We start from the raw sequence: 26,829 nt of genomic DNA, 5'->3' as shown, positions 1-26,829 counted from the left end.
GTGTCGTTAAAGACCCCAGGCTAGTGGTTGTACTGCACTGACTACACTGCTCACCTACAGCTGAGACACCAGACGCTCCTTGGGGCTGACTAACTTCCGGTTGTATAAAGATACAACACAATTACAATGAAAGTCGAAGATTCGTGTTAAAGAAGTGTATTATTATTTTAAAGCTCGCACGTGTCCCACTTTACGTTTTCGTTACGAAGTATCCACAGGCGTCTGAAGTCAGCAGGTTCGATCTAAAATGGACCGTAAAAATCGACACCTACACGAAGCAGTCTAAACGTTTTATCAAAGGTGCATTTCACAGACGAACGTCGTAAGTAATCCCTGACGAGGGGGAACAAGGAGGACAAAGGACAAACAGAAATCATCAAAACACACCTAGGTGGCTGGTGCGCAGCCGAAAAAAATCCGCCTGGTCCTGGTACCGAACCAGGGACCTCTATATCTCCACATGAGAGTTCCCTGGTTCCAGTGGAGGTCCCAGTTTTTTTGAGTCGCCCACCAGTCACCTTGCTGTGTTCTCGAGATTAGTGTTTGTCCTTTGTCCCCCTTGTTCCCCTTCTCCAGGGATTATTTTCGTCATTTTCGTCCAGCTCGCTTGCACCTTTGCATTGACTTCAGTATCATCGTATTTCACAGGTCTGTTTTTTCTTGTAAAATTACAAAGCATTGATTTTGTGGTCCTATCTGTAAAATATAGGACCACAAAACTTGCCAGGGTCAACGGCGGGCGTCGACGTAGACGACTGAGTCAAGGGGCGCGGCGCGTATGGCGCACGTATTGATAGGTGGGCCCTACCTCCTTATCGAGACTGCTCGACCGTGAGGTTGCGGGTTCCGATGACGCTTGTGCGCCTGATGCCACGACCCAAAGACCGCCCTCCCAAAGAAAAACCACAAGGGGTTCTATACCAATTTTTGTGTTCTGAATGCTGCGCGTCTTACATTGGCGAGACAGAGAACCTCCAGCAAGAAATTCTACAACACAAGAATGATATGCGAAAATTTGGCCGGGAGGGGAGTATTATTGTGGAGCGCTGTGACGACAACGACCACTGTATCGATTTCGACGACACCAGAGTAATGAGCGTTGTAATCAGCATCCGCCAACGACTTCTCTTAGATACCTGGCATATAGAGACTATGCCAGGAAATATCAATAGGCCGACAGGCACTTTAGCATCGGCGTATGTCAACGGGCTAGGGCACTCGAAGAATAAAAAGTGAGTGAAGCAAACGACACCACCGTAGATGGGAAAGAAGCTACTGCTCTTTACGTGCAAATAGTCGCTCCTAATACAAACTAAACAACAACAACAACAACAACAAAAAAAAAAAAAAAAAAAAACGAGTCGGTTTTGAAACGTCGGACTTCTAACTCTTTAGGACATCGTTGATAAAGGTCCGTATTTCTCTCGAAATTGATATAGTAAGACATTAGTCATTTCACGATTGGTGAGCAAAGAGGTACTTTTTGTGTCTTTACTGGCTGGTTTCCGACCGTACTTGATTTTTATGACGCGAACAGTGTACCCCTAATGCTATGACTTCAAGTTGAAAGCCGCAATATCGGTTCTCAAATTAAGAAGAAAAAAAAATCTAAGATAATAAAAGAAAAAAAAAAGAACGCACGTCTTCTCGTGCGCGAGGTTAATGCTTTCGGGCCTTTTTTATTTATTTTTTATTATCCGTTTGGCTGGAAAGCGCAGTGCACCGGGACCAGGCTGTGCCTGGGAAGACGCACTCGAAACCGCTGCTCCCGCTAACAAGCTCCCCTCTAGCCGGCGGCTGAGCGCGGCGTCTTTTCAAGAGGGCAGCTTCGCCGGCGGTATGCACAGACTCCGAATAAAAGCCAGGGTGGAGAGCTCCGCTGCACGAAGCCTCCGAGCGCTCCAGCGGAGTCGTCGTGGCCCCGGCCGACCCGCGTTTCGCGGGCCGCGAGCACGCACCGCCAGCCGCCCGGAGGCACACAGACACGAAACGAGGAAACTGAAGTGGTAGCCTACTATACTACGACTCGGGAACTGGAGTTGGAAACGCGCCGTTAAGGATTCTAACCAAAGCTATGAGACGCGAACGAGAGTGGAGAAAACGCAACTTAATTTTGATGCGCGGTTAACGATGACAATCATAATGAAGGGGGGGCGCGTTGTTTTGATGGGTATGATATAAATGATGACGACTGATTATGGGATACGCACTACGGGCTCACGCATGTATGACACTGCGCGATGCATTCGAGTTGAACAGGCGGGCAGAGCGGTGGGTGTACATTTCTCCTATAACCATGTGGCCTAAGCAGGGAATGGAGTGGATGCCTCTTAGTCACCGTGACCATCAGATCCTGATAACGATCCCCTATTGGTTGAACTTATTTAAAGCAAAAGCGAGAATCGGTGTTCCGAGTAATTTAGCGTCTTTTAGCGGCAACTTTCCGAGCCTCTGCGGCGGAGAGCACAACCTGTCGTGGTTTTAACCTTTCCCGAATTCATGCGAAGCGCCGGCTACTCCCTCTCTGCTCGGCGTGCGCCATGCCGTCGGCCGTTCTATAGTCGAGGGAACAAAGCCGCGAGGATCAGACGACAGCTGCGTGACCGGCTGTTCCGCTGTCAGCGAACCAATCGCGGCCTAAGAGACCAGCGGCATGCTTTATGCCCGCACCTAGGCGGATATGCGGGCAACGGCGGGTCATCGGATAACTCACTCCCTGAAGGGACGGAGGGCGACGACAAAGCCGTCAGGCTAGAACGGGAGACCGGAGACCGTGACGAGGGCGAAAGCATACATGTAGGCTCCATGGTCCGACTCGCTTTTACGGACTGAATATGCCTCCCTTTGTCGCTCCTGTCTAAACTATGCGCCATGTTCAGAGATTACCATATTCTAGAAACCTGAGACTGCGGTGAAGAAACGGAAATTATTGAGAAACGGAAAGGAGAGGCAAAAGAGGAGCGACAGACGTCTCAAATTGGGCACCTTAGGCTGAACTTGAAACATTTTCTGTCTACTTTCTCTTGCCTGTACCTTCCACTTCTGAATATTTTCGGCTCAGATTTTTAACATTAGAATAAACATTCACCATCTTGCCTTACGCTGCGCCCTTCACTGTTTTCTTGATCTTCAAAGAAACCGAGACCTTTTAGTATGGCATACTTTTCTCACGTGTCTCTTAGGCACGAATCTAGATTGCCTCAGTTGGAATTACATTTGACAGGTGTCGTGTGCGTTCGGGGAGTTTCTGGGTGCATGCTGCAACACCAAACACTCAGATCAGCATTATTAATTGTTTTTATGGCGAATTCCAGTGGTCGTTTTGGAGCGCGCCGTGATCGACTTTTCTGGAGCGATCCTATTTCACTGGGCGATCGGGATCGAGACGGACGTGTTCCACTGGTCGTTTTGGATTAGCTCCCGCTCCAGATCTCGATCTGGATCCCAGAAAAGTCGCTCCCACGATTTCGGCGGATTCAACCGGAAGCCAGCCGGGCCAGCCCTCGGCGCGCACACGTGACTTCCTTTCTCGAGGGGCATCTCGCCTGATCTCGCCCATCTCGCCTCAAAAGAATTCGTAATGGCCGCTCGGGAGGTGCCGCCTGTACCGCCCGCCTTACCCCCCATTCACACTGGAAGCGGATCCGCGTTCGCGAAGCGGTTGCGAAAGCGGTTGTATAAAGATCCAGTGCAAATGCACGCGCATTTGATGTCATCGTGTGCGCGTGCAATTGTACTGAATCCTTATACAACCGCGTTCGCAACCGCTTTGCGAACGCGGATCCGCTTCCAGTGTGAATGAGCCCTAACTGTTGCTGCAGCTTGACAAGAATTCGTCGTCAAGTTGCTCGAGCGGCTCCCGGCATTCCGGCAATCTTTGCTACAAGCTCCTGAGCCAATCCTGCCGCTCGTGCGTCGAACACGTGTTAGCGCCACGATTGCGAAAACGTCATCGAAACGACCGCGGCGGCCGCGGAAAGGGGATTCCCGGGCAGGTGAATGACGGGAAGGCATCCGCCGATCCCGGAGCAGTGGCCATGTTCAACTGGGGATCCGTAGGCGGCGCGACCCCGTTCGGATCGTGTGCTCCATACCGGATCTGGTCAACTGATCCCGGCGCGCTCCAAAACGCCCAGTGGAATTTACCATTAGTTGGATTAGCTATTGAGATAGTATTCGCTCCAGTGTTAGTGCAGTCTTGGTAGCACGAGGGGTCCACCCTTTGTAAGACCGAGATTTCGGGACCCTTAGAGTGTTATAGAACGCTCTCCTATCTCGCTGCCTAATCCTTTTGAAGGTGGACCAAGGCGTGGAGTCTCCCAGTGCACCGCGGGGCACTCCACATGCAGGCTCTTGTACGGGAGTGTCTGCACGCGAGGGAGTAAGCCGCGCTCACGTCTCGCACAAAAGCCACGGTTTTCGCTGCGTACATTATGACATCTGCGGACCTGCGTCAGGCATGTTCCAAGCGTGTTTGCTTCATACATGCTTTAACATGTCTGCAGACAGTTTCTGTATCACAAATGTGACCTACAAGGAAGGCCTGTCTGCAGTCTGTCTTTCGTCTAATGAGGCGGCAGTCAAATCAGCAATCATCGATGGTGTTTTAGGTAGATTAGCCATTGTGATGGATTTGCGCTTCTGTGCTCGTGCAGTCTTAGTAGCAAGAGCTGTCCACGTCTTGTGCGGCTGAGATTGCACGATCCCCGAAGTGCCATAGGCCGATCACCCATCTTAATGGCTAGTCTTTTTGAAAGTAGACCAACGCATGAGGTCTTCAGATGCACCGCAGGCCACTATACACATGCAGGCACTTGAGATTCCGGGAGTAGGTATCTGCACGGAGGAACTACGCGAAGATGTGCATTGTGGCAGAGTCTCAACAGCGCCCGTTGTTCTCCCTCTGCCCTCGTGCGGCGTGCAGCAACATGGGCCTGCAGGGCGTGGACGTGCTCCAGAACCCGCAGATGTACGTGCTGGGCTCGCAGCTGCTGTGCGGCCAGCTCCAGCTCGGCCTGTCCCGGGGTCAAACCAAGCTGTGCCACCTGTACGAGGACCACATGCCGCACGTGGGCCGTGGCGCCCGCCTGGGCATCGGAGAGTGCCAGCACCAGTTCAGGCAGCGCCGATGGAACTGCTCCACCGTCGCTGACAACTCCGTCTTCGGGCCTGTGCTCAACATACGTGAGTTGCCCTTCTGGAACTAGGGAAAACTTGTTCGACCGCACTCCCGGAGGTTTCTACTACTTCCCCTGGCGTAGCAGTAATGCACGAGTCCCAATGGGGCGATAAACAGAAACAACCGACGCCGACAAGCTTCAAGTATTGCAGCATGTACGCGTGGAAGTCTTCAGCAGGCTTCCAGTCTCTCGGTGCTCGTGAAGCGAGCACAAGTTATTGCGAGCCTGCGCGTCAAATATACCTTCGCGTACATGCTCCCCGTTCTTGAGGCTTGTCAGTGTCGGCTGTTTTAACGTGTCGTTCTAGTGGAACTCGGACGTAAGAATCAACGCATCCAGTAAAAAGGGCGACTGGCTGAGTGCGTTGTGCTCCAGTTGTCGGGCACCCTCAATGCCAGAAAAATGTTCTCCCCTTGTGCCACCGAGACCGTATGGCTATGCTACCGATCACCGTCCTCATTTCTCCAACTGACTGAGGAAATAACAATGGTTAGTGTTACTATAGTCTGTTGTAACATAAGATCGGGAGTAGGTGCTCTCAGAGCCTTTTATACTGGGAGAGTTCGGCGGTTCTTTGATCCAGCCGCCAGTCTGGCAGCCCTGATCAAACAGTCTGGCAACTGTGCGCATCCGCCATGATGTGCCCTGCCGTCTAGCTTGATTGCACCTTTGCAATTAATTGCATTATAATTATAACCTTAAATTGCAAGCTTCACCCTTGTTTGGTGTAAGGCTGGTGGCGGCTGATAAAACCCGTTTGCCCTTCTGACTCGAGCCGGCAGTCGGCTCGCTAGAGTCCATGGAGCGAGAGACGACGATGAAAATGATCGTTCTGCGCTGCGCTCTGCCAGACGTTAGATGAAAAAGAAATGGGGGGGCTGCAGTGCCGTTGGGTGCTCGAACAACGCGAAAAAGGGGTTCAGGATGTACCGGTTCCCGCAAGGAAAAGAAAACCGCGCAAGGCACAAGATCTGGGAAACCAAACCAAGAAGGGCTGACTGGAAGCCGAGTTCTCGATTGTGCGAGGTAAGGTTATGATTAGCGTATGATTAACGTAACAAAATGCTTGATTTTTCGACTTTCTCCTTACGCCAACAAGAGCGCAAACGGCAAAACCTACACGCGTATACATCGCATGTCAATGGGGACCCACTCGCCGAAAGGCACATCATGGCGGAAGCGGCGCCCGCTGAGTCCGCTAGACCTAGCGGGCCGTAAGCCCCTCCCACCCGCCGAACTCTCCCAGTATAAAAGGCTCTGGGTGCTCTCCCTCCTACATGCGCTCGTTGCCTTTCGGCGTGTTTTGCTTCACGTGCGCCAAAGTGTTACCGAAGGTAGAAAGCTCGCTCCGGAGGTGGAGCATCTGCTGTTGATCTTATGTTGCAACAGACTATATATAGTGCATCGCAGAGTAGTGTAGTACAGCACCAGCTTTGGGAGTGAAGCTTATGTTTGTTCAGTTTGTTTCTTAAAACTCCACTTTGCAGGAATATTTGTATGGGAAAACATTTGTTTTTTTTTCTAGACAGAGCTAATTAATTCATCATCAAAATGAAAGGCTCGCGACACAAGTTGTTTTGTTCCGTCATTTTGGGAAGGCTAAGAATTCGCCGTCAGGGAACGCAGCCGGGCGTATTGATGCAGAGCCGTTTATTCTGAGAGAGTTTGACCAATAGGCGGAGCTTTTTGCCCGCTAGATTTCCTGTATGGGGAGTATTCACCGGGCGGCCATATCCGTGTGCGCTGCTGCTGAGCGCGTGCTGACGGCGAGCTTCCGCAGTCCTTTTGGAGCGTGCATTTAGCACCAGCAAGGTTGCCGGTATAAGCAGGCTATTATTGTGAGCTCGTTCTGAGCATGCGCTCTAAACATCGCCCTCAAATATGGCGTCCAGTGAATACTTCCTATAGGCTCCCTACGGGAGCCAGAGTTGCGCGTTCGATTCCACGTGCTGCGTGCCGCCCTCGCCGCTATTCGCCGAGATCTGATCACGTGAGGAGCCGTATCAAGTGTCGTGCAGCAAAGTAGACGTTGCACGCGCCCCGGCGTATGTTCCCCGGCTTTTGAGCGCGCCGCGCGCCTCGAACGCGCGGCGCTGGTATTCGCCGAATTCAGTCACGTGAGGAGCTGTATCCACATGCCATGCAAGAACGCGCAACTCTGGCTCCCGTAGGGAGCCTATACAGGAACTCTAGCGAGAACCAGCGAATTTCGCGATAATATAAAATGGTGTTTCTTTGTCTTCTTTATTCCTAAGAAATCGTAAAGAGTTCCTATGTGTCAAAGCCCCAAAATGGCGGACAGAAGTAGTCATCCCCCGGTTGTCAGTATAAACGGCTTTGTACCGATGAAACCGGCTTCACTGCCGATCCGGTACAAGTCCATTCCGAATCGTTCTCTTTCATTAGCCATCTTGCTACCGGTTAACATTCTCGGTGTGCGAACACGATCCACCGATAGATGAAACTGCCTAATATCTTCGTCGTTGTCGGTTCTTTCCGCCCAAAGGCAACCTTGCGTGATTCGCGATCCTCCGTGGTCCGATGTGCTGTGTCCTAGTTGGGCTCTCCGCGGGACGGTATGCACTCCGACTGTGTTCCCTCTCGCGCAGAGGAGCGCTCACTCGGCCACAATTGGGCGCGTATCATGCGTGGCGTGCCGCGGTTTCATCGGACTTCCCAGTCGTGAACGAAAGCTGCATCACGCGGATGTGTAACCGAAGGGAAGCGCACGCGAGGAGCCTCGCATGCCACTTAGAGCCCGCTTTATCCGTGGCCCATGGTGGACGAAAACCCGTGATTAGGACATAATTCCTTTTTTGGCTACAGGATATTTGCATAGGCGCGCGTCTGACTCGCTTTCTTAGACGATGATATGCTTTTAGGTCAATCGTCGACCGTCGAAAATCTTGTTTGTGGAGTATTGCTTTCCTTATAGCCGCAGTCACGTGGCTCGTACAGAATACGAGTTCAAAAGAGTGTTCGCTCCATATCTGCGCTTTAATCATGTTAGCATGTTTGCTTCATACATGCTTCGAACATGTCTGCAGACCGTTTTTGCGGTACACACTGTATGAGCGTGCGTTAGCAATGATCTATTAGCAGTGTAATCTTTTGGTTTCTGTACACTCTAAAAAAACGCCCGTGCGTGTACATTCCGGCACAATACTCGGAGAGCCCATCACCATAACTTACGGAGGCAGCTCAGCGAATGACGATGCCGAAACACATGTTTAGGCCAAAAACGCAGTCTGAGTTGTGACACTGTTTTTTGGCCTAAACATATGCTTCGGCATCGTCTTTCCCTGAGCTGCCTCCGTAAGTTGCGGTGATTGGCTCTCCAAGTGTTGTGCGGGAAAGTAGATGCACGGACTTTTTTACAGTGGAGCTGTTAATGGCTAGGTTTCCCAGAATCGTGTCCGGTATCAAACACCTGTCGACACAAACCTACCTGGACAGCTACCGCCATCTTTAAGCGACGGCGGCAAGCCCACAACCAGTCTGTTTGCCGCCGTCGCTCGTAGATGGCGGCAACCTTTTCAGCTATCATAGAAGAATGGATAGTTGGGCGCGTTGGTGGGAATTCATCGCAGGAAACAGCGCAAAAAATTGACGACGACAGAGGAGAAGCACACGTAACGAGCGCAGTGCTCGTCACGTGTGTTTCTTCGTCCTCGTCTGTTTAGCGCGCTGTTTCCTACGATCTTATCAGTTTCGGTTTGGACTTCGGATTAGGGTGCCTCAATGTGCGTCTGTCACAGGGTGAAGACACCCACTGTTGTATTGAAAACTGCCTGCGCGTGCCAAATGGGCCTTAAAATGGCGCCAAAGCACCGGGCAGGGCTAAGCGCTCGCTCCGAACGAGATCGAAGCGCGTGCATTCTGGGCATAGAAATGGCCGAGATGCCGCCACCCTAAGACAGACGTTGCGGAAGTGTATGAAGGCACCCTACTTAGGATGGGTCGGCCGCGCGCCCTTTCGGGGAAGAAGACTGGCTGCGGAAGGAGGGTTGACGTACGCAGCAGCGCGAATGGGTCCGCAACCGCCGCAAAGCCGCTGTCGCCTCGACTTCCACTGCGTCGAGCGCTTCAGAGTCCCTTGCCAAAGAAGAGCACATCGCTCGCCTGGAAAGTCTCTGCCGAGAACAGAACCAGCGATGTAAAGGGCGCCGCCGGCGCCCTTACATCGCAAGCGCAAACGCAAACGCAAGGCTTACATCGCCCTTACATCGCAAACGCAAGCGCGAGGCCCGGTGACGACTGCACTCCACGCCTGCTGAACAGTTCCCGGGCGCGACGGCGAGGTTCCGGAGGGTAAATTACCCGTTTGGCGCCACGTGCGCTGTGTGTGACTGACTGTGGTTCGCCGTAGACGTACCCACCATCGACGGCGTGTCGGACGAGAAGAAGCGGGAAACGGGCGCGTGCGCGTTGCGGCTGTGTATCGAGTACAGTTCCGCTGGTCTTCCTTCTTCACGAGAGTGGAAAGGCTGAACATTATAGAGTGAAACTATGTTCACGGACACCGGCTGGATTACATGTTAAGCCTGATTCACACGGTGGGAATTTTCTTGCTATTTCCCAGCTGCGGCGCGTTGAATACCTTAGCCTGTACCACGCTCTCTGTGTTGCACGAGCGACGTCGCGCAACTGCCAAGTCGCGAGACAAATCGCAGCATGTGAGTCGGACGGCACCAAGCGGCAAGTCGCGTTTGTGGCCTGACCGCCATATTTGGGATATTTACGACGGGTGTATTTGCAACCCTCGATAATCTTCGAATTACATTCAACCATGTAGATATTCGGATTTCGCATTACTCAAACCGGTTACTTTTTTAAAATTAGAGTTACATCTGAAAAGTGCGCTTAGAAACTATACATTGACTGTAGTCTCGACATGAACACCGCGCATTGCCGCGCCCCGAGATCTGCCGTGAGCCAACTGCTGAATCCAAACGGGCCTGTGCCAATATTTATTCCGCATTCGGAAAGTAAGCCATTGGTCGCCAATGGCATGCACACCTTTCCAACATAAAATATTATGATGGTAATGCGGCGAGAAAGTAAGGGAGAGGAGAAACGAGAGCGCACGGGGACGCCAGAATGCCGAGCTCCGGGTAAAATAATTAGTGGGTTGAGCTAAGGCTATAGACCAACACGCGTCCCTGACGTCACGCAGCTGCGGTGGCGCTGTCGACGGCACCGCGCATGCGCAGAAGCTTCAGTTTACTCGAATTCGGTTTCTGCGCATGCGCAGTGCCCACACCTGGTGTGGGCAAACGCGGGCTTGTTTGTAAACAGCGTGTCGGTCTATAGAATCAAAGCTCGGCGTTCTCACGTTCCCGTGCGTCTTCTCCGTTCCCTCCGTTTCTCAGCGCATGAGCTACTGCTAAATCCAACTTTTGCCCAATTACTTAAGCATCAAAAAGAATGCCGGGAACTTCGGTACGCGCGCTGCGCGTGCTGGCGTCTTTAGCTGTAACTATTCAAAAGCAAAAGTCTAAAACAAACGCCACTTCGCACGCGCGTTGTACGGACGCTCTATTCTTCGAATCTTTTCTATGGGGCAGACGATTGCAGCGCGTGTAACTACGTTCCCAGCATTCTCTTTGACGCTTGGGTAATTTAGCGAAAGGTCTATTACCCAAGCATGAAGGAGAATGCTGGGAATGTAAGTAGTCGCGCCGCACGCGCCTGCCTTCCCCGTATGAGATATTCGAAACAAATCACCGAGAAAGGTTGTTGCGGAACGCGCGTGCGAGATAAAATTTGTTTGAGGTTTTTGTTTTAGAACAGTTGCTACCTTTGAGGCCAGCACGTGCAGGGCGTGTAGCCACACTCGCAACATGACCCTTGGTGCTCGGGAAATTTAGCGAAATGTCTATTGACCGCAACGTTTGCGGTAGCAGTAATTCTAGCATGGAATTCTACGAAGTGGCTGTACTTATGAGACCTGAAGTATGCCCCGTGCACAATCTCCAAAAGTGGCTGTATTTATGAGACCTTAAGTATGTTTTACAAACAGCGTATAAAAACGGAACAATTTGGTCATTATTTGCCGCTATCGCGCGCGTTTTAGACAGAACGGAACGTGGAACATAATGTCGTGTCGTTTGGGTGAGGTGCTACATTTGCATTACTAATTTACGCATATATTGTTATTTTTGTTTTTCTTCTGTCAGTCAACCTCTTTTCTTTTCTGCTTCAGAAGGTCTCTTGCCAAGCGAGCACGTCAGCGTGACGCCAATCTTGTCGACGAAGGGACCTTATACATATCTGCGCCGTTCGTTCTATGGAATCGGGGCGCTGACGGCGCGTGGCATGCCCGCATAGCGTACTCTACCATTTGCATGGCGTGAGCACTGGACGCATAAATTGCAGCGCCGACTCAGCGGCGGGGGTTCACGGCCGATCGCGTGTCTGCGGACCCAGGGTCTGGCCGCGATCGCTGACGCCGCCGAGCAGGCCTCCGCCCCGGAAAGCGGACATTAGCGTTAACCCCGGAGCTCAGACCCCGACGGGCTCGCGTGCCCGCATATCTGATGGGCGCACGCTGCAAGCTGGCCGCACCCGGAGCTGCGTCGAGGAGCCCGACCGCTGTTCGCGAAACCTCTCTTAATATATGCGCTGCATTCGTCAAATGAGCCACGTATAGCCCAGAGTTTTAAGAAAGTAAAAAGAAATTACGTCGCCAAGAAACTGAGGTGGTGGGATAGATCCCAACGTCTGCCTGGAATATCACGCAGAGTTCGAATCACTAGAGTTTTGCATGAAGCGTTACAGGTATAAGGCTTTACTTGTATGTAGTTCTTATTTATTTTTTTTAATAACGAGGCTAAGGGTATCTCATTTTCTTCCGGAGAAAATGAAGACGTCTTAGCACTTTCTCTCGAGCTCAGGATTCGAAATCAGGAAAAGGAGGACCACCACGCCGGACGGTCGACAGCATTATACTGATTGCTTGTCTATTTTTTGAAGCTCACAGTGGTGCAAGCTCGTGCTCGTAGGTTTAGGCGCGTAATCGTGCCCCCACCCGTATACCCAAGCTTCGAGAGAGGGGTCGGGTAATTAATAGGGAGGCGATTCATTGGTCCGTCAGAGCTTTATAGCTCCCACCGCCAAATCAACCAAGTTTCTTCGGTCGACTTAACTTTTGAGCAGCTCGCGCTAGGCTTTGCACCTCGTCTGTTCTTTCTGCCTCAACATCTGCTGCCAGCAGTCTCGTACATTACTCGAAAAAAATGAATCGATTACAATTACTCTCGCTTAAACAAAATATTAAATTACACTACTCGATTACTCAACACAAAAAGTAGCTGACCGTTACTTGAAAAAGGAACCGTTACTTTTTACTTCAGACTTGCAAAACGACAGTTTTCTGCGGGTTTGAACACGAGTCTTTCGTACTTTCCATTATTGGACTAGAATCCACCAATTTTTGTAGACTTTCCTGCTGTCGGAGACTTGTTTCGAGGATTCCTTGGTAGAAAAGTTGTAGAAACAAAGGGGGCATTAAAGAGGGGAAGGAAGCATTTTAAGGGTTACATTTAATTTTAGTGCCTCGAAAAGTAATCAAATTACTTCTCCTACCTAACAAATCTATTCAAATTAATTACTAAAAAACTAACATGTTGCAAGAAAGTCGACTACTTGTAATCAGTAGCGTACAAGTCTAGCCGCCAGGTACTACGTAAGTTAGCTTGCTGCGAATGACAGCCGTGAAGGTGTTTCCACCTTCACCACTGCCCGCAAAATGGAGGAGACTACGTCACTTGCCGGTTCGATAACCATGAACGGGTACGGTGCCGTTCTAGGCATCCATCGAAGGGATATCGACGAAGAAGACACGCACGGAGCGGGTCCGGGCGCAGAGCGGCGGGCGCACGGAGTTGTCGGTCCACGCCGCCCAAAGAAAGGGTCGCCATCCGAACGACCCGCGCTGTCGGCGCGCGCACACGCGCGGCCCAAAAGAATGCGCCGGCGGACGGAGTGCCGCGGGACACGATGTTCCGAGGAGGCGTCGCGCGTGTCCGCCCCTCGCGCCTCGCTCCAGCCGGGCCCCGAAGCCTCGGCGACCTGATGGATGGCAGCCGCGGCGCCCGCGAGGCTGCGTGCCGTCGGAGGCTGGACGCTCCGGCCGCCGCTTAATCACCGCGCCGGTCTCGACCAGCCTCGCAGCTGATCAGTCCGGCCAAGGGGCCTCCTCCTTTGTCCGTCTGCTCGGCATTCCGGGCACGAGAGCTTCGTGCGTGCGGAGGAGACCGGTCGTGAATAGAGAGATTCGAATCCGAGACTCCCGGCGAGCTCCGTGCGTGACGCTCCCGGAGGCACCGCGAACAGCTTCGGTTTTGCGAAGCCCCTTCGTTTCTTTAAAAGTAGCGCGAGGTGCGTCGATGGAGGAGGCACGTGCAACGTGCAGCTCCTGAGAAGATCATGGCGGCACAGCGCAGCACTATGCTAGACTTCAGACGCCATGTTCTTCCCAGAAGTGGCGCGCAGCACGGGTCTCGGAAATCTCTTCAACAATGAATGGCGCCACTTGTACGTTTTTGGCTAGTGATATCCGAGCGTTGAGCTGCGGTCACGATGCTGATGCAGCATGCAGATGACAGACACTATCTGGAGCATTCCTTGTACCACATCGGTCGTATCTGTCTGCAGACACGTTCGAAAAATGTATGAGGCACACAAGGTTCGAAGTATACTCGAGACGTGTCCGCGGATGTCACCGTGTCTGCAGCGAGGTCTTTCGTATGATGTCTGTGTGTGTGTGACAGCGACATTTTTTGAGTTCGCACTGAGAACGCTTATTACCGGCCTTTTCCCGGGTAGCTTAGCCAATTTCGAAAGCAGCTCGTGAGCTACTCCTGCGCGGCCAAACTGTGACCGCCGGCGAACGAGCCGGCGGAGAGGTTTTGGAGGGCGACGACGGCTCGTGCTTGGCGGGGTCGCCGGCTTGACGGATGAGGCGACGAGCGTTCGTGGCGGCGCGGCCCCCCGTGCTTTCTTCGGGCGCTGGCTGCTTGATGGAACGGTGCACAGTGGAAACCGAAAGCTTACTTTCTTGCGCAGGGAGGAAGGAAGACGAGCTCGAAAGTAATTGGGCAGCTGACCTACGAGAACGCCACTCGCACGGGTGCTTAGAACGGTCCCAAACAATCGCTTTAAAAGAACAGTGATTTATTTTAGAGCGCAGCTCTTAGGCGCCCGTTTCCAACTTGAGCGGTGTCGCTGTCGGCGTAACGTCGCGGTGCATTATGGGAACCTCCCATAATCCACCGCGGTGACGCGCGCGTTGCATTATGGGATGTTTCCCATAATGCACCGCGCGGGAGGGACGAGGAAGGGGAGGGAGAGGAAACGGTCCCAAGCATCGCTTTAAAGCAACAGTGATTAATCTATTTATTTGTTTTACTTCTTGTTAATTTTTGTTTGAAATAAGACCTTCACGATCATGATACATGTGACATGTATCTCTTTCGGTTTGAAGTTACTGGTTTCCGAAAAAGACTACGATAGCAAAACCAGCGCGAGGACGCGTTTATAATTTTCACAATTTTCACATTCCTATTTCCGCGTCAGCTGCGTGTTTTTTTTTTTTGAAAACAGACAATGTGTAGAGGACGAGTCCGTGCTCTAACAAAATCGGAACCTTTTTGCGCCACTCCATTCAAGAGAGGTTCGATATGAGTCTGAGGCTGTAGACGTGGTATACGGTTTGGACATCGAACTTGAGGAGAGCAGCAAATCGAAAAGAAACCCCCGCAACCCATAGGCGCCCGATAAGCTGAATCCGCCATAGATACGTTTCAGTGACACAATTTTAAAACGGGACAAATCGCCCAGCTTAGAGTGCCATCATACGGAGTCACGCTTTTGCTTGAGTGGTGACGTCTCAACCAATTTTCCGCCCAGTCGTTGGATTTATTATTTGATCTTTGAAGTGCGCGCAAACCGGTGTGACTGAGCTCGAGCGCGTAGCCTCTGCTAATGCTTAGACGCCATTTTTCCGCACAAGTCACGCACTGAGTACGGCAGCGCGTCACGCGCTGGCCCACTCAGCGCCACGGGTCTTGGAGGGCTCGTCACGAACCCAGTCGTCACGGGCCAACTGGTCATATAGACGTTTTTTGATTACCCTCGTCCCCAGCAACTATAGTTGACAAATTTGGTATGCGGCATAAAAACAAAGCGAGGCATTACAAACTGTAACGAGTAAAATGATATCGAAAAGGGAAAACGAGAATGACTGACAGTCGCGGTTAAAACGCGGGCTGCTCCCAGTGGTATGGTGAGAGCCGGAAGTTCCACGATTCAAAATGGCGGCGCCCGCGCAGAAAAGGTCGGGTGAACTCGTCCGGTAGGTTAACCCGTCAAGGGGTATCTCGTACGATGAATTCTGGTCATACCGGAATACCCGTCACACGGAGCGCTCGGATTACGACTTGACTTTTTCACTGTAACGACAATTTGTTTGTTTTTTTGCGGAAAAATTGATTTTGGTTTTCTAACAGGATTAATCAATGTCTGACGCAGTGAGTTACCATTCACGACTAGAGTTGCAAGCGAGATAATTATGACAAGCACTTCAGGAAATATTATATCGACTTCAAAGAAAGCAGAAAATAGGTGCAAATGTATATGTAAGGATCAAAGTGTCTACTTTTCCTTAAATAGCAGTTTATTCTTAGCCGCCCGCCGGCACTGCCGGGCGATACACGCGCCATTCGAATCCGAAATTTAAGTTTCCGCGTGTTGCCGAGCAGCCGATCCGGCATGAGCGTCGTTGCTAGGGTGTCTATCGCCCGCGGCGTAAAAATATGCTCCGCGCACCATCCCGATTTCGGCACGGCGCCGACGATGCTGGCGCCGGGACGGGTCGAGGAGCCGGCTGTGTGAATGAGGCCCCATTCACACAGCCGGCTCCTCGCCCCGCCCCGGCACCAGCGCCGTCGACGACGTTCCGAAATCGGGATGGTGCCGGGACGGTGGAGTGTTCGAACCAGCGTTGACGAAGATGCCGGCCTTATTCACGTGTGTCCTCCAACCGGAGCACTTCGGCTCCAGTTGGGCACCGGAGCACTTGGGCTCCGGCGGCGCCCGTCGGGGCCCAAACCGGTTCGAAAACCCTCTACCCCACCAGGACGAGGGGCAAGACGGCTGTGTGAATGAGGCCTCGGTGGCGATCGAGATCGTGACGAATGGGCCGGTTCCCCAGCGCGACAGAGGATGTCTTCACCCTGAGACAGACAGACATGTAGTCCAGTTCCCCACAGCCCGCCTCGTGCGAGTTACGCGAGGTGAACCACGAGGCGCGTGCGTAAGGCCAAAAGCACCAAGAAGACAAGGCCTGCGCAAGACGTCATCATTAGTGGATCGGCGTCCCGTCCTAAACGGCAAACACGCCAAAGCTAGACGGTTTCAGGAAACGTGTCCGTCTTGGCGTCGCCGCGCTAGCTTCGCGTTCGTTGTGAGACGCTACAAGACGCGTTAACGGAGACGCATGATAGGCGGCGCTGCGTGGATCCACTACTGATGACGTTCGGGGGAGGCCTGGTCTTTTATGTGGTATTGGCACGGCCCGCGAGCGCCTACAGCTCGTAACGTTTTAGTAATGAGCGAAATCGCTGATCGATTGTCATTGAAAGTTGCACAATTCACTTATATCCCATCCGCCATAGCGCCTCGCCGAGGTACGCGCGTTTTGGGCTTTCGGCGTTCTTCTAGGTGTCCCTTGCCACAGGGAGCTGCCTTTCTTTCTGGGAAAACTATTATACCGGGACGTGTTGCACACGCAAAGTCTTGCAGTTAAGCAACTTTGTAATTGCGGTCTTTGGTGGTTATTGATCGTGCCTTTAATTCGCCGGATAGGTGCGATAAGCGATCATTCTAAATCCGGCACCATGCATTGATGTCGTTAATCTATTAGAAACATACACACTATATCAACCACATACTACCCGTGAACCTTTCTGTTGATCAAAAAAAAAATAGCGCTAGACACACGGATAAGACGAAATTGCAGTTTGCGCGATGATCCATTCGAGTAATTCGCTGATGTGGCAGCCAGGTTATGCATTTCCTGCCGGAGGGAAGGTGCTTTTAAAGCGAGACCGGGAAAACCGCCGTAGAACGCTGGCGATTCCGTCCTATGAAGAGAGCCCGACCTTGGATTCTGGTCACTGCAGAGAGCGAGAGTGCGAGGCTCCGTGGTTGCTGATCGGGTCTGACACCACAGCGCTTTGCTAAGCGAGAGAAGTTGACGAAGGAGTCTTTGGTTAGTGGCTCGTGTGAGATCGGGCGATGTTTTTTTGACGAGCTTCTCATCCAAGCGCGTGGTGGCGGATTTCTCGTACTCACGAAAATGCTTGCACCGAGTCCTTTTTTCTTTTTCGCCCCGTGAATGTTTTTTTTTTTTTTTTTTTTTTTTTTTTTTGGGGGGGGGGGGGGGGGGGGGAGGGGGTCGGACGTTTGTGGCCTTCTTTGGGAAGCGGACGTAAACCACTTGCGCGTGTTCCTGTCTCGCTCGCCAGCAGAGGAAGCGTCCGCTTTCGACGTCAGCTTCCGATTGCGTACCATTTCTAAATCGCCCTAGCGGTACCTGCTATCTGACCTAGAATCGCTACTGCGGTGCGGTCTCACCTCACGCCACATCTATGCAAGCCAAGAGGGTTCCTCCGCATCGTTTATGCGCCAGACACGTCGCGGAAACCGGGCCCGGCCCTTCGAAACAGTCTATAAAGGAAGGAGCCCATAGCTTTGTTCTCGACAACAAGAAAAGGTATTCATAAAAGTTTGTTACGCCGCGAACGAGGCGCTGCTCAACGCCATACGCCCGACAAGAATTGTCGAACACGGGATCGCTTAGCCGGCTTAGAAGAAAGCGCGCTCCCGAGAAAGCCGTCACGCGGAGAGATGTCGGAAAGAAAAACCGCCAAATGTGCTGGGATGGAAGCGGACGAGATGAGAAGCGGGCGGGAAGCTGTGCGAGTCTGTCTCGAGCCTCGGTTTAGCGGCTTACGCGTTCTGTCGAGAGGTCGGTCCATTCAGCGAGTCGAGCAGCGCGAGAGCATCTCCTCGGGCCCCTAATCCTACATCACGAGTTTTCGTTCCCGCGCCCGGCTTCCAGGCGAGACTCGACTCGGGTCACTGCGTGCCCTCCCCTTCTCCGGCGAGCGGGGAATGCCGCCGCTCTCCTCCCGACGACGGCGGAACAGTTCCCACGTCGCTCGATGTGCATTCCCCCGGTCAAGAAGACCGCGGTGTCACGGCGGCACCCGCCGAGAGCCGAGCTCCATCTCCGCGCGAATGGCGCAACTCCGCGGGGAAACAATAACGCTGACGCTAAGTATGAGGGCAGGCACAAAGAAATGCAAAATGGTACATGTTGCTAGCAATAATCAACTTTGAGGAAAGAAAAGTGAAGATAAAATTACTTATACAAGACTGTACGCTGTGCAGGAAGAGAAGGTTGCGCTGGTTGAATCTGTGCCCTTTGCGAGCTTTTACTGTAGACCTTGCGTTGTAACACACTACAGTTACAGTCGTGCGAGGGAATAATAATGTTTGATGTGTGTGTGTGTATATATGTGTGTGTGTGTGCGCGCGTGTATATATGTGTGTGTGTGTGCGTGCGTGTCTGTGCGCGTGCGGGTGTGTGATGCATGCTGGAGGAGTATACATGAGGGAAGAAGTGTGAGATCGCTGTAAAAGTGGCTTTAGATGTAATTTAGCGATTTAGAACACTCGCCGTTTTGTACGTCACAAAAGAAACTGAATTAGTCGTCCGTGATCCCGTGGCAGCCAACATCGTAATTCATTTGTCCACCAAGTACACTCGCGGTCAGCTTTCTGTGGCAATGCAGCAGGGGCTCCGGAAGCGGGGGGGGGGGGGGGGGGGGGGGGCAGGGGGGGCTTGAGCCCCTCCTGTCCTCAGGACCGAGCTGCCGAGCCCCCTCTCCCCCTCCCCCTTTTTTTTTTTTTTTTAGTTTGTGTGTTTGCAGGTTATCTGGTATGGGCCTTCGGCCTATCTGCTGTACCTCCGTCTCTCCTGAGCCGAAATAAATGAAATGACTCTTTATGCATGCTGACCTACCGCCCTCCTCACCTCCGCCAAGCACAAGAAGCGCCGGGGCGACGGAGAGGCTTGCTTGAAAAGTCAAAACCAGAAGAAAATGACAGGCAGGACTCATGAGCCTGATTGACAACCAGTTTAGAGCGAGCAAAGAGGAGACAGCGAAATGAATGGATTCCGACAAGACGACGTCGGCGAGCGTTTGTCTGCTTCCCCCGTGTGGAAGCAAGAAGCCCAGGAGATGCATGGTGCTTCTGGCCCGCGGACAAAACAGGCAGGCGGTACTACCGCGGCGCTTAAAGGCCATCATTAGGAGAGGGAGGGGGGGGGGGGGGCTGGTGAGCTTGAGTGGGGATTCGGGAGTGCTTAGAAAAGGCGAAAGTCTACGAGCTCCCAAATTTGACAAGGCGCCTTCGATGGCGAAAGCTTTGCGCGCATGCGGCGTCGTGCCCGCAGGGTGGTGAGGCATGAGGCGACACATGTTTACAAACTCAGGACAACACAACACGAAGTCTGAACCACAGCACTTATTTTTCAGTACGTTCCTTTTGTGATGCCCCCCAACTTTCATTGACGCCAGGAGTCCGAAGCGATCACGGTCGATGTACTTGACCCTGAGGTACATACCGATGTATGCAACCTCTGCCTCCAGTTGAGACATCCGATGGCCCAACTTGCTGTATTTGAGACTCCGTGTGGTGTTGTCCTTTTTTCCCCCGAGTCTCGGGGTTTTGTCTAAAACTTTTAACACTTGTTTGTCTACGTCTGCGTTAATACATCATGCTTCCCCGAGAATCCCTAAATGAAGGAAGGTTTTTATTTTTAGACATAGCCAATTCGGCATAGGCACAGCTGCGGTTGACATGTAACAGTTGGTATAGGAAAGAAAAAATAAAGAACACATGGTGCGGCTGATTTCAGTGGTTATCCAATCATTGTATGAGTTGTCTGTGCAAGCTTCTTACTGTTATTTTACTGAACCATTGTTTTAATTTGTTTTCCATGGATATGTGCGTTAATATGCGAACGCGGTGCATTAATATGTTTTCATTCAAATGTGGCAATTAATGTCAACCTGAAACCAACCTAACCTTGAGGATTTCGGAGATGTCGAGCCCCCCCTCTAAAGAAAGACTTCCGGAGCCTCTGCAATGCAGTCAATGCTAGTGGAGAAGGTGCACCAACCGCGGTACACGTGCTTTCCTCCTCTCTTCAGATTGCCGCAGACAGCTGACCCCAACTATACTAGTTCCTGCTTCCTAACGCATTTGCAACTTAAGGCCCGTTCACACTCTTGCGACTGCTTGCGACCTCTTAAACCTGGGTTCCTTAAAACTTCTTAAACCAGAGAACACACTGGCGCCATCTATTGGGAAGCAGTGTAAACTCGGTGGTCCGGCATATATTTTTTTATTTCTCGCGCAATATCCTTTCTTTTTTGGCTCGAAAAACTTTTGTCAATGTTATAAACGAGTTTTTCTATGGGTATTACGCACATTTGACCTCGGAAATCCCGCAAAACCTTCGCTTTTTGTGAAATGCAGTTCTAGGGTCACTGCATAGATGGCGCCACAACGTCAGTGTGTTCCCTCATTCTAGAAACATTTAAGAAGTTGTAAGAGATCTCGTCTCTCTCAGTCGTACTCGGTCGCAAGAGTGTGAACGGGCCTTTACCCTTAAGCGCCGTTCACACTCTTGCGACCGAGTACGACCGAGAGAGACCAGACCGGTTTTTAATCCTCTTACGACGTCTTAGGACCAGCTCCGCAGCAGCGCGCCCTGTCTTAAAGGGATACTGAAGCGAAACTTGAAATACACCTATTATGGTCAGAAATAGGTTCAATATGATCAATGATATTCATAAATCATAATCGCGCGTTTGTATTTTGAGCGGATGGCTATATTTTTCACCCTGATGGGCCCGATTGGGCGCGCGCTCAAAAATCGGCCATCGGAGAGCGCGATGCGTCTTGGGATATTCGTGACGTCACTTGTGCCGGTCGGGAAAGGCTACGGCGTGAATGTTGTGGTTACGAGCGTTGCCACTTGGTGGCGCGTCGACGATTTACGACCTGTGACAACGTGGCCGTTTGAGATGTGCAAGGGCTGCACGCACGCTGCACCACGGCACCACGGCAAGTCGGCAACCACGGCAGCACTGACAAAACCAGCTCTGAGGCCGGATTCTCAAAGCGAATTCACGACGAAAAAAGTGCGTACGACAAATTTGAGAGAAAACCCGTGCTCTCGAAACGAAATTGTCGTAACCTTTGCGCAGGTTACGACAGAATCCTACGACAGCTCCGAAGCTGTCTTACGCACTTTTTACGATCAAATCAACAAGGCCGACAGCGTCGCTCAGTTACTTGGTATCGGCCACCAACGGACATTTATTTTTCTTCGTGCTCTTCTCGTGCGTCCCGACTTCAACCAGCAAGAAAAAAGGAAGGAGTACTTAAAACAGACCACGACGATCAAGAACGCAGGATCCACAAACACACGAGAAGAGCTACAACAGCCACGATTCTGCCGACCGAGCGAGCTCGGCAGAATATAGTAGGCCTAGCAGCAACATCGACTCGGCGCATCGTTGCTCCGGCGGTCCTTGGCCAAGACCGTCTGTCCATGACCGGCTGGCCTGCTGAATGGAATATGCCCGCGCGACCCTTGTGGACCCTTACCGGATGAGTAGTTTGATCCCTGAACTAAATTTCAGAGGTCAATATTTTCCCCTTGTCATCTCGATCTCCTTGTTTTCCGTGACAGCGGTGACGAACGCTGTCGTCGAAAAGGGACTCTCATTGATTCTATCTCCTTGTTTTGTGTGATATAGAGCTCAAATAAACGCCATACGGATTACCTTGGCAACTCGGTATGTACACTCTGTTATTAGTATGCCATTTTTATTCTGACTCGACGCTACGTCAGTGTCGAGCTATTAGCCCCGAGAAGTTCGCGTGGCGCCCCCTTACGGTGAACCGGGGTGACGTCACGGCGAGGAGAGAATTTTTCCCCGACTCGGCCCGCTCGCTCTGTGGAGGCTGTGACGACGCTAGCTGACGGCGCGCTCGTTTCTATTTAATTTTTTTGGCGTGTTTTTCTTAGGAAGTGTAAATTTTTATTTGAACCTTTATTGAGGTACGGCCTGCAGCTACAGGCGAAGCTTCAACAATCATTTTAAACATGGTTGACAGGGCAGGCAACGCATGAATCACAGCTGGTATATGAAAATAAAGAAACATGGCCACAATTGCAGGAGCGTCACTATAGATTTACATCTTGCACAATAAATGCTGCTGATGGTCTGAATGAATTGGGAGGTTATGTATACTATTTTTGTTTTTGTATCTGTTTTTAAACAAGATCGCCGAAGCAGAAAAGCTGCATGCTGCTCGAGCAACATGTTGAATACAGTCTGGGCCATCAAGAAAAAATCACAAGTAAGACAGCCCAAGTGCAGGGGCAAAGTAAAAAAAAAAAACAAGAAAAAACAAAAACAAGGAACATTTATTATATACAGTGCTTGCATTTGAACTTTGATGGATTCGGATAGTATTTCAATGGACTACACGGGTGGTATTTGTGGACTTGTTTATATCAACCCTCAAGTAATGTATAACAAACGTAAGCGAAGGTGTCTAGCTCGTTATTAGCCCCTTAAGCCCTAAAATTGAGATTTTACTTAAATCGAATTGTCCTGAAGTTAAAATACCAGACGCTTTTCTCGCGCAGACTATCGCCCTTCACGGGTTCCACATTTTCTGCTACCAGTGCTGCATCTTCCACTGGACAGACGTTCGAATGCTTGTTGTTCCTCCTGTTTTCCTCTGTTGTCAGAGAGTCCAGCTGTAGGGAGTTTGGAGGCTGAGGAAGCTTTTGGGGACCTGCAGCAGTGTCTCTTTTAATTGGAAATAACAATTCAGACTAAACGGTGTATTTTCGGAATAGGCTGGAATAAAGAATGTCAGGAAAAAGTATAAGCATTCCACATTACGGAAATATTGCCGTGCATAGTTTGGCAGTTAATACATATCATACAGAGAACTGGGGGCAATTCGGCCGTTTTTGCTGCTACCATACAAACTAATTTCCAGTAAGTGTGCAGCTTCTAAGAAATATGCCTGCATACGTGTATAAACTATATAATTAATTCACGAAGAAGCCACATTTATGTAAAACAACCCCGTTCCACGAGCACTTCAAAGAAAACATCTGCGAACCAGCGCATGCAGAGTGGCACCGCAGAGTCAGGGTCGCGGGCTAATTTGCCGACCACCCAAAGGCCCATGATATAAATGCCACTTCAAATGCATTGAAAGCGGGATGTAATATTGTCTTCAATCATGAACGTGCAAGGAACAGAATTCCAGCGTCTCAAACGCTTGCGCCATCGCTTCACTGACCTCTCGCAAGATTGCCTTGTGTCGTGTGCATGGACGGACGGGGAGGCTCATCGGCGGAATTGCCTCCGCCGATAGCTTTCGGGATTTGTAACGCAATTTTAAAGGTAAAAGGGACAAGCAGGCTTATAAAATGTACGGAAGCACGTCAATATCGGCCTAACTCAACTTCTTGCACACCAGGTAAACGAAGTGCAGCTCCACGAAGAGCTTGCGGCACACAACGCCAAACCAGGAAACCGGTGCTGGGAGGCGAGCCGATGCGAGATCGCGGAGCGGAGTACTCGCCCTGACGTCACAGTACACCTCACCCAATCCGGGCGCGGCGACCGCAGCGACGCTTGTGCTCACTCTCGGGGCTAATAGCAGTTCGTGGGAGCTACGCGATGTCGGTCTAACCTTTCTTTGCCGAGTGTCATGTCAGTATCGAGTTGCAATCGTAAAAGATCGGTCCAGAAGCGCTTACCGAAACGCGGTCTAACAGAGCGAATCCAGCACTTCGATCAAACGCGCGTGTCCGCTCCGAGTGTGAACAGGTATTTGGCATTTGCGTGGCTCTTGCTGACACCCTCGTAGTTCAAACATATCCTTTTTAACGTCGGCTTGCAGCTCGCGACTCGCAGCAACTAATACCGGCCGTGCCAGAAGCATGCTCGGGCCGTGTCGTGCAAAGAGCCGCAACGAGAACGAGCTCACTGTGGCCAACTACGCTTTGGCTTTCTCCGCCAAGGCTTTGCGAACGCGTTCAGGCCTAGGCGAATTCTGCCGGCACGCCGTATTGCCGCAGAACGGCGCTGCTATTTTGGCACAAGTGATGTCACGAGAACTTCCCCCCATCCACCAGATGAGAATTTGAAATCGTTTAATTATGTTTAAAATTAGTTCTCCTGTGTTTTACAGCGCAATATTTATATTTCCGAGGTGGTGCCTGTCCCTAGCCCATATTTATGCAACAAGATCGGCGCTAAAATTTCGTTTCACTACCCCTTTAAGAAGTCGCAAGAGGCTTAAAAACCGGTCTTGTCTCTCTCGGTCGTACTCGGTTGCAAGAGTGTGAACGAGCCTTTAGAGGCCGTTGACCGAGGATGGCGGATCATGTATTATGTTTCGGTAATTCCGAGTGACTCCCAAACTATAGACTAATCAATGAGATGTTCGATGAAAGATGCATGAAAACCTAATAGACTGATCCATGAGATGTTCGATGAAAGATGTATGAAAACTAGGGCTGGGCATCGATTAAAAATTTTAACCCAATTAATCGCCACCCTTTAATCGATTAATTAATCGATTAATCGGTTGTGTCGATTTTTATAAATAAAATATTAAAAAGAATGCAACAACTTGTCTTGGCTTTGAAGACTTATTTTATTCTCTGTTACACGGCGCAAAGGATATTTAGAATTGAGGATACATATAGTTCAACGATTCAAAGACTCACATATTTTTGCTCCAACTCCGAAGACAAAGAAGTTCGTCCACATTCTCCGACAGGAAGACAAGAATTCAGAGCTTGGGCGATGCTTTCTTCTTTTTTCAAAGAAAGGAACCTCGATGAGAAGGCGTTGACTGTTGTCTGCGTTTTGGCGGATGGTCCTTACTGCAGCTACATGGGTGCTTCGCTCGTAGGTGATACTGAAGCCAACTTACGGTTTCACTGTACGAAAATGGCTTTTTGCAGGTGATGCAGTGGACTTCCTTCGAGTTTACTCTTCACCGCTGGAGTTTCCTTTAAACCGAAACTTTCCAGCGAGATTGCCTTTCATACTCGTGAACTTGTCCATTTATACGTGCCGAATACTGGAACAAGTAACCATGGCGTTGTTAGCTTCTTAGCTTGTTTTTCTGCTTGTTTGTCTAGCCTGTGCGGGATGTGTCATAGATCCTATATCCTCGAACAAGTGACGCTTCGCGAGCGCGAGAATTGAACCCTGCTCATAGCACCTGGCTGGGAAGGAACTTCTTTTGAGTACCGATTAAAAAACCGATTAACCGGTTAAAGAATTCGATCGCGATTAAAACCTTAATCGATTAATCGGAAGATTAATCGATCAATTGCCCACCCCTAATGAAAACCTGTGTTTTTTGTCGCCCAGCGAGCCGGGAAGCTGCGTTCGCGCACGCCGTGGCGGCTGCGGGCGTGGTGCACTCTGTGTCCCGGGCGTGCCGCGACGGGCAGCTGGGCAGCTGCGGCTGCTCGAGCGAGCTGCGGCCGGACAACCTGCGCCGGGACTGGATCTGGGGAGGCTGCGGGGACAACGTGGCGTACGGCTACCGCTTCACCGAGGGCTTCGTCGACGTCCGAGAGCGGGAGCAGAACCACCCGAGGGCCTCGCTCGCTCAGGGACGCAAGCTCATGAACCTGCACAACAACGAGGCCGGCCGAAGGGTGCGTGCACGCTTCCTCCCTTCACCACGGCTTTGCGCTCGAAACGCCCGGAAAGCCGATGTCGCTCTGCTCTATACATCGTACGAAGTCTGCGGACGCTCTCGGAGACGTGTTTCTTCCGGGTAGGACGGTACTGCCACTTTAGTCGTACAAGAAATGTATATATGCATAAAGCGAGCAATGTCGAATATGCTTGGACGCCGTAGTTCGTCTTGTCTGCACCGAGTATTGTGTCTTCTAAATGATGTGGGAGCCGTCTTACTATAACTTAAAACAATACTGAAATAAAAAGTAAAAAAATAATTAAACGTCGAGATGGGACATAAATAAAAGAACATATATATTCGTTTTTTCTCCCCGCAATATTACGCCGTTAGACGCAATTTAACGAAAGAAGGTGAAGGTCCCCACCCACTAAGCTCCGCCCAGTGCTTACACCGTGCTTACGCCTCTCATTGGCTGGAGAAATGATTGACGTGTGAAATGTTGGTTGTAAAATTGTTTCTTCGCGCCCTAATAGTACTTTAGTCGGCATGTTTCTTCTTTTATGTTTGAGAAACATATATTTTAGATAGACTTAATGCTGATTTTGAAAATATCACGAGACCGCCTTTTTGGCTTTAGTTTCAAACCATATCAAGCATGGCTGCCGGCGTTCGCGGCGAGCATTTCTAGCTACACCGCGTAGCCAGTTGAGTGGGTAGACCTCGAGGGCAGCTAGCATCGAGGTATACCCGCTATCCTTCTAATCACGTTCTGACGTCACCGCAACCCCTGCGCACGAAGCAG

The 26,829-nt window shown here is 51.0% G+C and overlaps 1 protein-coding gene across 3 annotated transcripts in view; it reads left to right on the top strand.

Moving 5' to 3' along the window:
* The window catches only part of LOC8026551 (protein Wnt-5b), a 436,541-nt gene that overhangs the window by 396,185 nt on the left and 13,527 nt on the right, over window positions 1-26,829 (top strand). For all 3 annotated transcript variants that reach the window (XM_029992124.3, XM_029992125.4, XM_029992126.3), the window contains exons 3-4: window positions 4,925-5,184; window positions 25,748-26,040. In XM_029992124.3, coding sequence (XP_029847984.3) covers window positions 4,925-5,184; window positions 25,748-26,040 — 553 coding nt within the window. The remainder of the gene's footprint in view (window positions 1-4,924; window positions 5,185-25,747; window positions 26,041-26,829) is intronic.

Source organism: Ixodes scapularis, unplaced genomic scaffold (assembly GCF_016920785.2).
Source record: "Ixodes scapularis isolate PalLabHiFi unplaced genomic scaffold, ASM1692078v2 PGA_scaffold2__306_contigs__length_199485367, whole genome shotgun sequence".
NCBI classification, from domain to species: Eukaryota; Metazoa; Arthropoda; class Arachnida; order Ixodida; family Ixodidae; genus Ixodes; species Ixodes scapularis.
This window is presented reverse-complemented; position numbering and strand designations above follow the sequence as displayed.